Source organism: Sinocyclocheilus anshuiensis, unplaced genomic scaffold (genome assembly GCF_001515605.1).
Source record: "Sinocyclocheilus anshuiensis isolate Anshui unplaced genomic scaffold, SAMN03320099.WGS_v1.1 scaffold816, whole genome shotgun sequence".
NCBI lineage: Eukaryota > Metazoa > Chordata > Actinopteri > Cypriniformes > Cyprinidae > Sinocyclocheilus > Sinocyclocheilus anshuiensis.
The window spans coordinates 740,249-755,886 of record NW_015554154.1 but is presented as its reverse complement, the minus strand read 5'-3'; the positions used below and the strand labels follow the sequence as shown (position 1 = coordinate 755,886).

The 15,638-nt window shown below is 36.8% G+C and overlaps 1 protein-coding gene across 1 annotated transcript in view; it reads left to right on the top strand.

Moving 5' to 3' along the window:
• The window catches only part of LOC107670779 (protein FAM189A1-like), a 111,165-nt gene that overhangs the window by 48,988 nt on the left and 46,539 nt on the right, over positions 1-15,638 (top strand). The window contains 1 exon segment of the mRNA XM_016463543.1: positions 2,534-2,590. Within this exon segment, the coding sequence (XP_016319029.1) occupies positions 2,534-2,590 (57 nt within the window).

Below are 15,638 nucleotides of genomic sequence, written 5' to 3'. Positions count from 1 at the left end.
CACATAAGCACGCATGTGTGTGTGTGTGTGTGTGTGTGTGTGTGTGTGTGTGTGTGTGTGTGTATCTGACAATATCTGTGGCATGCTGTCATTTACCACAGACAAACATTCTGACGCATCCCTCGGTACATAAATTTACATTTTTGTAAACCCTGAGTCAGATAAAGGTAAACATATTTGGGTGATGGAGGGCCTGTATTATTTATAATACGCCTTCCTGTAGCTCAAACTGTAGAGCATGGCACTAGCAGGTCATTAGTTCGATTCCCAAGAACTGATCAAATGTGTACATTGAATTTAATGTAAGTCACCTTTAGATAAAAGTGTCTGCCAAATGCATAAATGTAAATGTAACTATCAGAAGAACAGCAGCAATAATCACCCTCAAAAACTTTACTACCATTATATATTAATATAATATACAATATAATAAAAAATAAGTATGAATTCACCCCTTTAAATTAGATTTTAACTTCTGTTACATGATGAGATAGGACATTGTGACTAGATAATATTTAGAAATGTCCATTTATTTAATCATTTATTAAAAAAAAAAAAGATGATTTAAGTTGTGATGTAGCACCGTCTCTTTTCTCCACTGTTATTGCAAAAGAAAAGCTGATATTGGATGGAGGCAGATCTGAATGTAAGCTTGCAGTCGATTGTAAGAAAGGGGCGAAGTTAAACTGGAATATGTGATTGAAAAAATCTGGCATATAGTACATCACCCAGAGAAGTCTGTTATTTCGCCCAAAGATTGAGTTATGACATTTTGATTAAAAATTACATAGTCAAAAAAAGTGTTGTTCACAAAATATTCATAAAATAGATTTTATGAAATGAATGTTTATAAAAATAGACATTTACAGGCTCAAAAAAATCATGGATAAATTGTTTGCATTAAGTTCATTGAGATGCATTTATAAAATAGATTATGAATTTAAATTTCATTCGACTTTAAGTGTATATACATCAGCAGGCAATATTGTGTCATTTTTAAAGTAGACACTGAATAGAATAGCCCCAAAAGATCTTTCAGCCAATAGAATCGTTTAGGTGCCCAAAGGGGGATGTGATTTTGCCAGGGAATAGGATTTTGCACAACGCCTGAATATTCCTCTCAGTGAGCTCTTTTGTGCTGCTAATCTTTCCACACACACACACACACACACACACCAGCCAGGTCTTTCCTCCATTTCAATCTTATCTTTAACTGACTCTTTCTCAGCATCTTTTTTCCTCACTCTTGGTTTAGTTTTCTCCTTCTCTTTCTCCCTCTCAGTTGCTTCTGAAAGAGGATCAATAATTCAAGAGAGCAAATACAATGTGAACCGTTTCTCACATCATCTCTCTGAACATGTCATACTCTCTCTCTCTCTCTCTCTCGCTCTCTCATAAAACATAATCTTATGTCATACTTGTTACAGAAATGTATTTGTGTTGAAGTAATGTCTTAATAATGGCCCACGCATAATTTCTGTAAATGCAGTGGATTTAATGTATGTAGTGTGTTTTATGTTTTGCTATCGTTGCTGCACTAATATAATGTTTGTTATTTTGGTGATTTTTTTATTTATTTAGACCTGGCCAGACCAATTAGCAGACCAAATCATGGTTAACAAGACCTTGCAAAAGCTTTCTCTTTGAATTTTTTTCATTGCTTTTATTTTCTGTTTGAATCACACATTGATCCTGTTTCTTTGTTTTTCTGCACTTTTCCTTTATGTTGGTGCTTGTTAATCCCATAGCTGTGTGTGATTGCACACGATGGCATAATCCTATAATCTTCAAATCGATCGATGACTCAGTCTCACTGATCTCTTTTTCTCTTTTGCCAGCAAACACATTTCAGTGACTGAGAAATAGTCAGCACTCTACTCAGCATTCACCTCCTTCTGCATATGGAGCACTATATGTGCCGAAGCGTTTTAATTCCATCTGGAGCATTATTAATAACCTGAATTTACATTCTAAACTGCTGACAGCATTAGCTTCATTGCTAACATTTCATTCCCATTGCATATTGCATTTAATGCTCTGCTCCTGTTGGTTTATGCGAGATGGCACTGTTATTGTAGCACAGCGTTGAGGTCCCATGGGTAAAAAGTGTGAATGAGGGAGAGAGGCCTGCTGGACTTGAGAGGTTAAAGGGCGAAGGAGCATGAGAGAGAGAGACTGCCTCGGAGTGGAGTGCTGCTGGTTAATGAAGGGTGAAGGAGAAAAAGACAGAACAGAAAGAAAGAACAAGTATTGCGGAGAATATAAAAGTGTTCATGTTATCGCAATTTTTTGATATTTAATTTTGATATTTAATTGATATTTTCTATATCAGCAGAATTCCCCCTGCCATCCTGATGACCGCATTATTCCTTGCACATTAAATATTGATAAATTCACCTGTGATGGAGCTCAGTTCTTTCTGTCTCCTGTAATGCTTGAGATGTTTGGCAGTTTGGCAGTGTTTGTGTTGAACTGGCCCAGTGAGACATGCAGCTCTGTTCTTTAGTCTAAAAAACTTTTCTTTCGGTTTCAGGTGCTTTTGTCTGGACTGATCGGAGTGGTGTCATGGAAAAGGCCCCTTTCTTTGGTGGTAAGAAATTAAGTATAGTATACTAATAAGCATGTTGTGTTTTTTTCATGTATGTGCGCACGTCCCCCCTAATATTCATCACATTTGTTCAGTTGATATGGGATTTTTAATGGTTCATTCTACCCATGTAAAATATTAAAATTCTGGTGCAGTGCGATTTATTCCTGTGATGGGTCTTCTTCAGTGGCACATGATCCTTTAGAAATCATTTTAATATTTATTAAAATTCGTTTGTCTAAATAAATTATTAAACAGATAAAAAACTGAAAAGTCATTTGAAATGATTTTTTTTTTTTACAGTATGAAGAATGGATAATAATTTTGAGATTTGTTAAAGATTAGATTCAACAGTGTTGTTAAATTATTCGTTTTTAAAGATTAACCTTAACTCAGCATTAGATGATGGCAAAGGCATTCTAAATGTAAAAATAGAGGAAATTAACATATAACAAATACTGATACAAATCTAATATTGGCCAATACTGTAATAGATATATTGTGCATCCTCAGTTCATTCTTAAATTATAATGTTTAGCAACCCCCTAGATGTGAATATATTGTTACATCTTTTGGGATTCATAAACCATTTCTATATTCAATTTTATCCTCTAAGGTCTTTAGCGATTTGTTTCTTCCATTTGTAATATACCATTACCAGTATGTGAAATGCACATGTATGTTTGACTTATATAGGCTAATTTTCCTCTTTGCCCTCTGCCCTGTCTGAGTTTTGCAGTGGATTTGTTCGGTTGTGTGATGCTAAGGAATTATCACAGTGAGCACTATCAGGAAGGAGCTGGAGGGCTTCTGATAGCCTGTCATGTAGTGCTCTGTAGACAGTGTGAACGTCTGAGCTGAGCATGCACAGATCCAGCCTGGCTTTCAGTGGAATGGGATGTAAAGTATATGCATTGGGTTTTGCTTTGTTCAGCCAGCCGTTCTGCTCATGCATAATTGCAGCAGGGATTGGGCACGCTGGCTGAATTTTTCATGCCTCTTGTTCTGTGGGATCGGCTGGCTCCGGAGGGATCATTAACTGAGAACGTACAAGTTTACAGATTGCAAAATGAGTGGGATGTTGTTAAATCCATACCCTGATACAAAATCACACACGTAAGACAAATGCATACACACATAGACAATGCTCTCAGCGGTTCACGCAATGGCGGACACAGCTCTGTATGTTAAAAGGAGAGTTCAGCCGAAAATAATCTTTTACTCACCCTCATGCCATTAGAAATGATTTTCTATCTTCCATAGACCACAAAAGAAGATGTTAAGTAGGATGTTCATGCTGCTCTTTTCCTTTCAGTGAAAGTGAATGATGACCAGGGGGTGTCAAGCTCCAAAAAAAAAAAAAAAACGCCATAACAGTGGTCCATATGACTTGTGCACTGCTTTTCTATTTTAAGTTGTCATTCACTGAAAATCTTCCGTTCTATTGTCGATCTCAAATGTCATGTCATTAACGATGTTGTATGGAAAAAAATAGGATGGTGTGCATTTTATGTAAAAAGAAAAAAAGACAGATGTTTTATTTTGTGGTGAACTATACCTTTAACTAACCTTTGAACAGCTTTTTTTTTTTCACCATATCATCAACACTGCCAGCACTTCTTGTCTGCCTCTAGAAATCAAAGAAGTGTTTACAAAGGGTTGGAGCAAAATATTAACTCTGCTTAGATGTGATGCATTATTATTTTAAACCATTTGAGATTTGGCAAAAAAAGCTGAAAATATACCAATATTGGTGTTTTTACTATTCGGATGTGGCATGTTTTGCTGTTATCCTGACTTGTTCTTCTAAGCCTGATCATTATGCCCTTTATATTTTAGCTTAATACCTCTGTTGTATTATTTGTATAGTAGTCACATAATGTCATATTTCTCCTCATCTCTGGACTATCACTCTGGGGAGATCTCATTAGATGATTATCTTTCTCTCACTCTATCAGTCTCTTTTTCTCTCTTTCTCTGTATGATCCCCTTTATCTCTCTGGCTCTCTCTCTCTCAGATGTAGTACACAAGTCTAGATCAAAGAATGAGATGAGTTACAGCATGAGATGTCTCTCTGTGGGATTCAGGTATACACTGCATTTTACGGCTGAGATGAAGTATTGTAGTTTAGCAGCAGACCCCAGACCCCATCATTACAAGGGAACGGACGCTTGAGTAGTTTGTTGTTTATCTGCACAAATGATTTCCTCACACACACACTGTGCACATGCATGGAATCCTCTGGAAATCATCCTCAAATTCCAGGCTTTACGTCAAAATGCCTGGGCATTTGACTAAATTGCCTCTGCTGTTAATGTACCTAAACACTTTGCACACGTATGCTATCTTGCAGTCCAGGAAATGTAGAAGTGGTCTGATGGACAGGTCTTGTAAAGGGATTAAGACTGGCTGACATCCAGAGGAATCCCTCCCAGCTGTAGCCTATTACAGCACTGAAAGCAAAGAAGTGTACAGGACTGACAAGTATGCCATCCGGAGTGTTTTCTCTTGACTTCAGGGAATGTCATTGAACTTGTTCTCAAGGGATCGCCGATCAGCCGGTGAATTCCACAGTTTTTCCTCGCGGTGGCAAGTGTCTCCATTCACATGGGCCAGCGATGATGATTGAGTTATCAATAGGGCTCTGTCCATTCAGTCCCATAACACGGGAAAGCATGGCACAGTTGAACGCTGTCAAGGTAGAGAAAGATAGATGAGGCTCTCCTCCTGCGTACCTAGCAGAGGGGGGAATTAATCAGCTTTTAAAGGTGCCTGACAGAGAGGGAGGGAGCAGGTGAGTAGCTACATTAATTGATTGCGGAAATGAAAATGGCAGGAGAACGCAGTATTCACATTGACTGAGGTTTAATAAACGTCTTCGACACAGTATGGCGCAGCAGGACAGCAGCTAGTTAGAGATTTCTCACACCAATGAAAAGATGACCTTGAATGAAAAACAGGATGAATGAACTTGAAAGGACATTGACTGACATTCATTCTCATGTGTGCAGTCCTGTAGTCTGCATTGACAAGTCTTTGGTATCTGAAAGAGTATTTAAGATATAGTGGCATTAAACCAATATTTTCTGAATAATCTACAGAGAAATGCCGGCTAAATGACGTACAAAGCCATGAAAACAGCAAAGCAGCCCTTGAATGGATCTATGACTTTGCACAGATGTGCAACAATAATGATCGCCATAAAACTGTGGTTAAAGTGAACCCGGATCCCGGTTCATGAATTATTAAAGCTTGTTTGTGTCCTGTTTGTCTGAATTGATTTAGATTCCTTTTGTGTGTTTGGAGGGTAAGAATGACGCACTAGTGGGACTGAAGGCATGTAGAGAGGCCCAGCTCTGCTCCTCATCAATTATTATTTTTCATTAGGGCTGTAAATATATGCTTTTTTCTCTAAATGTCTTAGTGAATTGTAAAATTTGGTCACAATTAGATTAAATTTGATTCCTTTGGTACGGTTCATTTTTCAAAGTATGTTGAAAAAAAATAATGGAGGGACAAAATGTACACTATTTAAATGCATCTACACCAGAAATATCTGGATTTGGTGGATTTTTACAACTGAACAAATATAATGGTATAACGTGTAACAGTACACGTATTCGTACCGAAAATTTTCGGTATGGGTCTTTTGGTTCGGTACGCTTGTGTACCAAATAAATACAGAGCGGGTTTAACCACTGCATGAGAGGAACTTCATTAGATAGTTCTAGTTTTATATGTTGTTACTTTTGATAAGAAACAAAGTTACATTTTTCAAATTCTATCCATTTTATCAGGAAATTCAAACAATAAATGCCGTTTTGACGCTCTTTGATGTGGTGCCACAGATCGCTGTATAAACTCCTCAGAGTGAGCGCAATCACCCCCTTCTCTTTACTATAGTTTTAACGAGAAATAAACATTAATGAACATCTCATGTAATCGCTCAATCAGTGTTTTAACCATGGAAAGACGTCAGTAAAACATCTTACTGAATGTAAACAAAATGTCATGTTTCATTTCATTTACCTCAAGCAAGTCGTCAGTGTCCACAGCTGCAGTTAGTTCACTAGAAAAATGAAGAGCATTTCGTGAAATATTAGACTATACTCATTATATTTTACTTTAACTGTTAGTGATGTCTTAATTATTTAATGTATGTATAAATCTCTTATGAAACAAGTTATGACAGCCACCATGTAAATGAATATAGTTCAGCAACAAATAGTAATTTAATAGTAATTTTATAATTTAGAAGCTAATTTAAAAACTGCATTATGTGCAATTTACATGTTTGCATAAAATTTTAATTTGAGTGTTGATTATTATATAAAAGTAAATAGTAGGCCTAATTGAATTTAAGTTTGGGCTTTGTTGTTAATTGTAACCTTATAGTAATGTAAAAGGGCTCACGGCAATTTAGAGCAGAAGCTGAGGTAGATTTTTGTCCCTAAGAAAATTTTAATTGTAATTAAATTTATTTAAAGAGCAATTTGTTCAGTAAATCATTGTTTAATATAAAAAAGCTATTTTAGGCTTAATTTTTGAAGAATTGCAAGGGTTTAAAAGTAATGTGTAAATCATCCTCACTCTGCTTTTTTGCTAGTATGATAATAGAAGCAGGTGCACACAAATGTGCTTTAGAGAATTCAAAGCATGAATTTCCTAATGTAGGATTACAGGAAGTAATAAATCTAGTCTCCATCTGATGCAACGCAGTATAGACTGATATCTTCAAGAAGCCGTGAACGTTTATGTGAGGCCAGTTATGTATGAGGTCAATGAAATTGAATGTATGTATGTATATAGACCTCAAATACTGACTGCTGAGAGGAACATCTTTTTCTCTTTTGAAATGACTTTTCGTTGCTGTTTTTCCCATGTTCCTCTCTGCTTTTGCATTCATTAACCTTTCCACTGACAGATTCCAGCCACATATGTGCGTCTGTCTGAGAACCATGTGATTAATCTGATGCCTATGGGCCGCTCTGAGACTGCCGTGATATTACTTTCAGAACGGCCTCAACCGCTCTCAACTCCTCATGACCCTTATGATATTTACCCTGCACCACACATATGCTGTACCCCTAAACATTCCTTTAATATTTCCCACAATCTTCCTCAAGGGCATGCGTGGAGTTTTAGCTGCCTCCCTCCTGCTGGTCCAGTTGACTAGGTTGAAAATTGTTTGCTTTTTCTGACTGTTAATCTGAGTTCCTGTCTTTTGTTTGGAGACTTACCTGTCAGTGTGAGACTTGGGGATTCAATAAGCTCTTTTATATTTCAGTCTGATATTGTTTCAGATGTTTTGAGAACTGAACCTGAGGTCCTGGATTAATATTTTGTAGTGTTTGGGGTTGTTGTAAGGATGAGTTCTATGGAGCGCTGCCAGAGAGTGTGTGTTTTGTTTGCATATATGTCCCAGGAGTGGAGTGTTTCCTGGTAGAGTGAGTTTGTTCAGTTTCTGAGCTACTCTTTCTCTGGCTTCGCTCTGTCAGTGTATTGCTGGAGTTCAGGATTATGTTATCCTGAGGGAGGAGAACAAGTGCCCTAAAGTGTATCCCATTATTGACTGTGTACAGCGGTAGTTTTCAAACTGTTGTAGGTAACAGAACCCTAAAAATTTACAAAAATATAAATTATATTCAAATTCATATCTAATTTGCAATGAATCTATCATGCTAAGCCAGGCTGCATTTATTTAATAAAAATACAGTAAAATTAATATTATTGTAAAATATTATTACACTTTAAAAGAACTGGTGCAATATATATTGAATATATTTCAAAAATCCTGAGATGGCAAAGCTGAATTTTCAGCAGCATACGCCTTCAGTTTCACATAAACCAGAGGCAGACAGTAGTGAAGTATTTTTACTTTACTCAAGTAAATTTAAAAAGTATCTGTAGTTTATCAGTGTTTTTCTTTGAAAAACGTTTACTTCACTACATTTCAAAGCATAATATCATACTTTTTACTGCACTACATTTCATAAATAAAAGTTGTTGTTTGTTTTAACTTTAAGAATATAAAAAATTTAGTACTTTCTTGTACTCAAGTAAATCTTTGAATTACTTTTAGAGTAAACGTAAGAAAGTAATAGATTTCTAATGTAATTAAGTATTAAATTATATTTAATATGAAACGTAGTGCAGTAAAAAGTACAGACACTTGAAAAGTACTTTTAAAGCAGAGTAAAAATACTTCACTACTGTCCGCCTCTGCATAAAACAGACATCATTCTAATATGCTGATTTGGTCCATATTAAAAATATGTCTTATAATTATCAGTGTTGAAAACTGTTGTCTGCGCTGATTGATTGATTGATTGATTGATTTTTTTTTGTGTGTGTGGAAACCATGATACATTATTTCAGGATTCTTTGATGACTAGAAAGCTCAAAAGAACATAATTTATTTGATATGAACATTTATATATCACTGTCAATTTTGATCAATATAATGAAAGAAGAACTCTTAATTTCTTTTAAACATATTTTTATTATATATATATATACATACAGTATATATATATATATATATATACAGTATATATATATGAATATTTTATTTTCTGTCTTTTTATGTATTAGTTTAGTTTTTAAAGAAAAATATATTTCATTTTTAAATAAATAATAAATGCAAAATTATTTTTGCAAAACCTCTAAATGTTTCTATGGTGTATGTGTTGGGTTTTAGGGGTTTTACTCATATCTGCAAAAGGCCTGTCAAGGGAATTTTGAGGCTCTTGCAGCAGCATGATTTATCTCATACAGGAAAATTGATATTTAATTCAAAATACAGTATTGTTATGTAACCCACAAGCTTGCAGTCAAAGACATTGCTGTTTGCCCAGTGCTGAAAACATATAGAGTGAACATTGATAACTAGGTGGTATAGTATTTGGTTGTTCTGATATGATTGATGGTGGTGCATGATGACATATGTATCACTCTAATATCTTTCTTAGTACTGTTCTGCAGTTTAAACAATTAAGTTTTACCACAGTTTTGGGGTGAACTCTCGTTTGATGGAAGGCAGTGGAATCTGCCAACATGTTTCCTGTTCTTTGTTTATTCCTCTTAACCAGGAATAAAGCTCCTCTCCTCTCTCCTTCCACCCCATTCACACAAGTGCAACACGTGAACGTGAGAGTGTCAAGAGAAACAATTTAGTCATTTCTCTTTTTCTGCTTCAGAGGGAGCATTTGAATATCGCTATGTGCCCAGTGCAGATTTGTCCTCGTCTCCAAGGCAACCCTGCGGCAGGAAGTCAAGAGCATTTATAATGTAGAGTCCAGCTGGAGGCAAGAGCTTATGGGGCTTTAGCATATCTTCGCCTCTCTATTGGTCAAGCTGGCAGCTGGAATTCAGAAGCATCTGAGAAATGCCTCAAAATTGTGATTTTGAGATAAATGCTCCGAGCATCGTCTATCACGGTAGCGTGTGAAGCTTTGTCAGGGTTGGTTTAGCACAGAAGCACCTCAGGGGCCTTTTGAGAAGCAGTGACCAGTGGAAGCACAGGGGGTAACATGGAGAGCTGAGGAGGGTGTGATAACCAGGCCAAGTGGAGGACCTGACCTGAGCCTCCATTAATGTTATGTTAGAAGGATGTCAATTTGATGAGATTCTCTTATCACACTAAGACAGCAGTGTGAACATATGAACATTTACCATGAACTTGTATTGTAACTGTTGTACCCTAGTAAAAACACAACAACTATGCCATAATTTATTTAAAATACATTTATTTCATACTAAGTATACTTCAAATTAATTAACATTAACATTGACATTTCACTTAAGACAAATTTTTTCCTGGGTATAACATTTTAAAAACTTTATTTGGAGTGTTTCTATATTGCACAATGCACATTTATTAATATTATTCCTAATATGTGCTTTAATGTCACTATTAATAAGGATTGTAAAATCTCTGTATAATATCGGTGTTTAAATGCAAGATATTTAAAGTGTACCTGAAGTGTACTTGCAATAGTTCCAATTTAGCACAATCAAATATACTTTAGTGCACTGATTCTCAAAAGCTGTGTCCCAAAGTGAAGTGCACACACTTCGAAGGCCACGCCTCCGAAGTGCATGAAGGACGCTTCGCCTTCGCAGGATTTCCTAATTGAGCCACCAGAGGTTCCCGATTAGCGCTCTGTCGCATAGCAATGGTGCGAGAGGAGAGCTGCCATCCTGCCAGGATAGGTGGAGCCAGAATTGCTCATTTTTGTTTTTATGATTTATGTCATAATGGAGGAGACGGTGATGTACCTCAGGCTGAGCCAAGACCAAGGCCAGGTAAGTTACACTGGTTTGCTGCATCCTTAATTGTCTGATTACAACTTTAAATGCAGGTATTGGCTTGGAGCTTACTTGAATAATGTAATGATACATATGAAAAACTACAAAATACACACACACACACATAGCAGTTCAAATGCTGACTGATATCATACAAAGGTGCGATTTTATATAGTTTATTGTCTTGACCATGGGGATCAAATGTAGACAGGTTTGCAACCTGGATTTTTTAGGCAGTAAGACTTAAAAATAAAACAGTGAATAAAAAAATAGAGCATTGTAAAGCTCAATGTTCAGCGGCAGCTGTCACAGCTGAACAGTGCTCTGTTTGACCGGTCCGAGTCCTTCAGATGCAGCCTTTGATATAGTTAGCAAAACAAATTTAAAATTCTGACAAAATGTTGATACTTTCATTTTCAAAATAATCAGAGGTGGACTGTAAGGAAGTACATTCGTTAAGTATTCTCGTACAAATATGAAGTACTTATATAAGTTTTCTTTTTTCACAGGACAGCAACATGATGCATTTTACAACATGATGCATTGTTGTAGATTAAACTACCCAACAGTATATGTAGTAGGCAGCTTTAAATTTAATAACCTTGAACATATTCAGAAGTAAAATGCAGCATACACATTAGTGCAGCAGTAATATTAATGCAAAACCATCCTAACGAATTCTTTTTTCAGAACAATACCTTATACCTTTACTTTTCTCAGTACCTTAAGTATATTAGAGTATGCAAGATAATACTTTTACTTAAGGAATAGTTCACCCAAAAATGAAAATTCTGTAATCATTTACTCACCCTCAAGTTGTTCCAGGTTTGGAATTTTCATTTTGGGGTAAACTATCCCTTTAGCTTTATATTAGGTTATAAATATGACTAGTAGCTTTTCCCCGATGTGGTATTAGTAGTTACTAAAAGTAGTTTACTAAAGTATTTCTTCTACTAATTACTTTGTCATAGCTCTAAACAATTTCCCTAAATCAGACCAGACCCCTGTACTGCAGGATAAAGCTGGATGTGCCAGAGTTGGACAGTGGGCAGTGGTACATCATACAGAGTGGTCTCCAGAGTGTTTGGCATGCCTCGTTCCACTGTCACTGCATTGTCCTCCGAGTCGCTGAGGAGGTGCTGGCCATTCACCAAGAGATTCACCTCCTGAAGACCCCAGAACACATGGAAGCAGGGCTGGGCTCAAAACTGATGTTGTTTTTTCTGATGTTAAACCTAAGCTATGTTGTAAATAGTATGTTGTAAATAGTTGTAAAAAGTACTTTCAGTAATATACCTTATACCTTTACTTTTCTCAGTACCTTAAGTATATTAGAGTATGCAAGATAATACTTTTACTTAAGGAATAGTTCACCCAAAAATGAAAATTCTGTAATCATTTACTCACCCTCAAGTTGTTCCAGGTTTGGAATTTTCATTTTGGGGTAAACTATCCCTTTAGCTTTATATTAGGTTATAAATATGACTAGTAGCTTTTCTCCAATATGGTATTGGTAGTAGTTCTAAAAGTAGTTTACTAAAGTATCTCAATATTTCTTCTACTAATTACGTTGTCATAGCTCTAAACAATTTCTCTTTTCCTTCTTTCCCTAAATCAGACCAGACCCCTGTACTGCAGGTTAAAGCTGAATGTGCCAGCGCTGGACAGGTTTTTAACGGTTCTCGGCTGACCAGGACACGGATGGGGTGCCACAATCCAGACCCTGGTGTTTCTCTTCTGTCTGCCAGTGGTACAACATACAGAGTGGTCTCCACTCTCCAGAGTGTTTGACATGCCTAGTTCCACTGTCACTGCATTGTCCTCCGAGTCGCTGAGGAGGTGCTGGCCATTCACCAAGAGATTCACCTCCTGAAGACTCCAGAACACATGGAGGCAGGGCTTTCCCTGCTCTCCTGTGCTCTTCTCTACTAATAGTCTCTCTCTGGAATTTGATGTCCTCCCTGTAGCTCACCACTCACTCCCTCACCTGTCCCAGGACACTTGCAATCCTAAAGCCGCGGTCACACTATAGACTTTTTGTTCCATTGACTTCCATTCATACGCATGCGAATGCGTCAGACCGGAAACGCAAGCCCGTGCAAAGATATTTCGCATTTTGCTGCGTAGCAAAGTTCAAGTTTGGGGAACTCTGACCTGCGAATTCGCATCACGTGAATAGAAGATCAAAATGTCCCAAAGTGACCTCTCGGTACAGAAATAAAAAAAAAATAGAGGAATTGCTCATTTTAGCAGTGTCGCATTATCCTGTTTTATACAACACAACTTTAAAAGATTACAAAAATCACATAAAAAGAGAAGCGGCTTGGTTTGCGGTGGCAAGGGAAACAGGAACGGATGGTATGTTTGTGGATGGTATGTTTGAACACTGAAACGTGTAATTTTATGTGATGTTTTTATTGCATGAGATTTGTATGTGTGCTTGTGTGTACTTGATTAACTATACTTGTGACTGATTGTAATCACTTAAATAGAAGAGAATTATGACTAGTGAGTTGTTGTTTTTTTATTAAATGCTTGAAAAACAATTACAATTCTCATCATTGTCAAATCATAACAATACATCAAGAGTCCAGGGTCATTCAGTCTTTCAGTCCAGAGGAAGTACCAAGTCCTTTAGCAAAGCCATTGTTTCCCAGGAAAATTAAGTGTACATTTGGGTTGCGTTCCAGTTCGTTTTTTATGCCCTTCACTCGCAAACTTCCCTCCGTCTCGTTCACTCGGATGTACATCATTGATTACGTTGCACGAGTGCCCACTACGCTTGGAATGGGCTGAACTGGAACGTCATAAGCCATTGATCACTTAGAATCTGCTATAGAGTTGGTTTATTGTTTACAATTTTCTCCTTACGAATTTGTTTGGTGCAGCATTCTATATGTATATAGATATGCCTGGGCTGTTACAAATGTTTAAAAAAATAATTTATATATTATAGAGTTGTTTGGGGTGGGGATAAATTAAACGCGATCTGAGATGACGTCATAATCGTGTTGCATTGTGGTCTGTGGAGTGACCTGAAGTGTGCATATGACACAGACTCGCTCCCTCAGTCAAAATCTAGGGTGGACGAGGGTCTGTCCATATAAACTTCCCTCGTTCACTTCACAAAGTGGAACGTACTTCAAACTGGCAGCGGGGATTCCCCCGAGGGGAAGTGCTTAGGGAAGTTCGCTAGTGCGTGTCTAAAAGTGGAGTGGAACGCAGCCCTGATGGACGCTTCGCACCCTACCTTATCCCAGAATCAATTGCGCGCAGATGACGTTGGAATTTATATTCAAAGAACATGGAGGATGAGAGTTCTGTGGGGGAATTCACATTGAAATATGAGTATTGTGTTTTCATATATAAACATCATATTCATAAATGTAAATTTTCGAAATGCAAACCTCTTTTTTTAAGATTCAAACTTGAAATTAAATTGTATTTTGAATCTATTGAGTTCTCTACGAACTTGAAAGCAATAAAAACGGAGGATGCATTTGAAGTCGCTTTCGAATTACAGCAGCCTTCGTCGCGCCGCGGTGACGCAATCGGCCTTGGAATGCGGTCTTCGGAGGGTGCATCCTGAATTGGGACAGCTTACGTCGTGACGCTGTGACGCAATCGCACTTCATATACGCACTTCAGAGTCCGTGCACTTCAGTTTGGGACACAGCTAAAGTGGTACGCAGAGGAATCAGTGAATTAAATATAAATTAATGTTAAAACACTTTTAAAAAGTTTGCAAGGTGGCTAAATCAATGTTAGATCAAGTACTGTACATTTCTTTTAACTTTACTTTTAAGTACAATACAGTTTTTATTTAACTTTTAGGTACAGTAGGCTACATTTTAACTTAATCATTTAAGTTTTTTATTTACCTGTATGTAAGCACAGAGCTGGATCTACACACAAGACGGCACTTCGGAAATCGAAAGCAGGTAAGTCCTACCATAGCCTGCATCTGACATAGAAATGTTGATTGAATGTTAGCTGCTAGCTGTTTTTTTGCTGTTATTTAAATGTCTCGCTGTGAAATGTCAGTCACGAAGGCTGTTGAGTTGCATGTGATCATGGTGATGTGGATAAATTTGCACCAGCTCTGCAATCTGCACTCCAGTCTCGTCATATTCATATAGCGCTTTATACAATAGATTGATTTAAAGCAGTGGTTCTCAAAGTGTGGTACGAGTAGCACTAGTGGTACTCAGGCTCCCTCTAGTGGTATGCAGAAAAATCACTAAATTAAATATAAATTAATGTTAAAACACAATACATTTTAATTTAATCTTTGTTTTTTTGTTTTTTTACATTTAAGTCGTTTTTATTTAACTTTTAGGTACAACACATTTTTATTTAATCATTAAGTTTTTTTATTCACCTGTGTGTAAGCACAGTGCAGTGTTAATGTTCAAACTGTATTTACAATGTTTAAAGTGGCCGACAATAATAAATATTCTTATTAGGAATAAAACTGCCTCGTTTTTGTACTGTGCATAGCTGTACCTGAATAATTCGGTCTACTACGCTACTGGTTTGGAGAGCCAAATATTTTCTGAGGTGGTACTTGGTGTAAAAAGTTTGAAAACCACTGCTTTAGTATATCTTTAGTTGGACTTCAGCACTACTTCCACACAATTAAAGTGCCTTAAGTACAAAATTTGTTGTTCCAGTTTAGCAGACTTTAAGTATACCAGTTTAGTATACCAAAAGTACAATTGCAGGGTATTTTTATTAAGC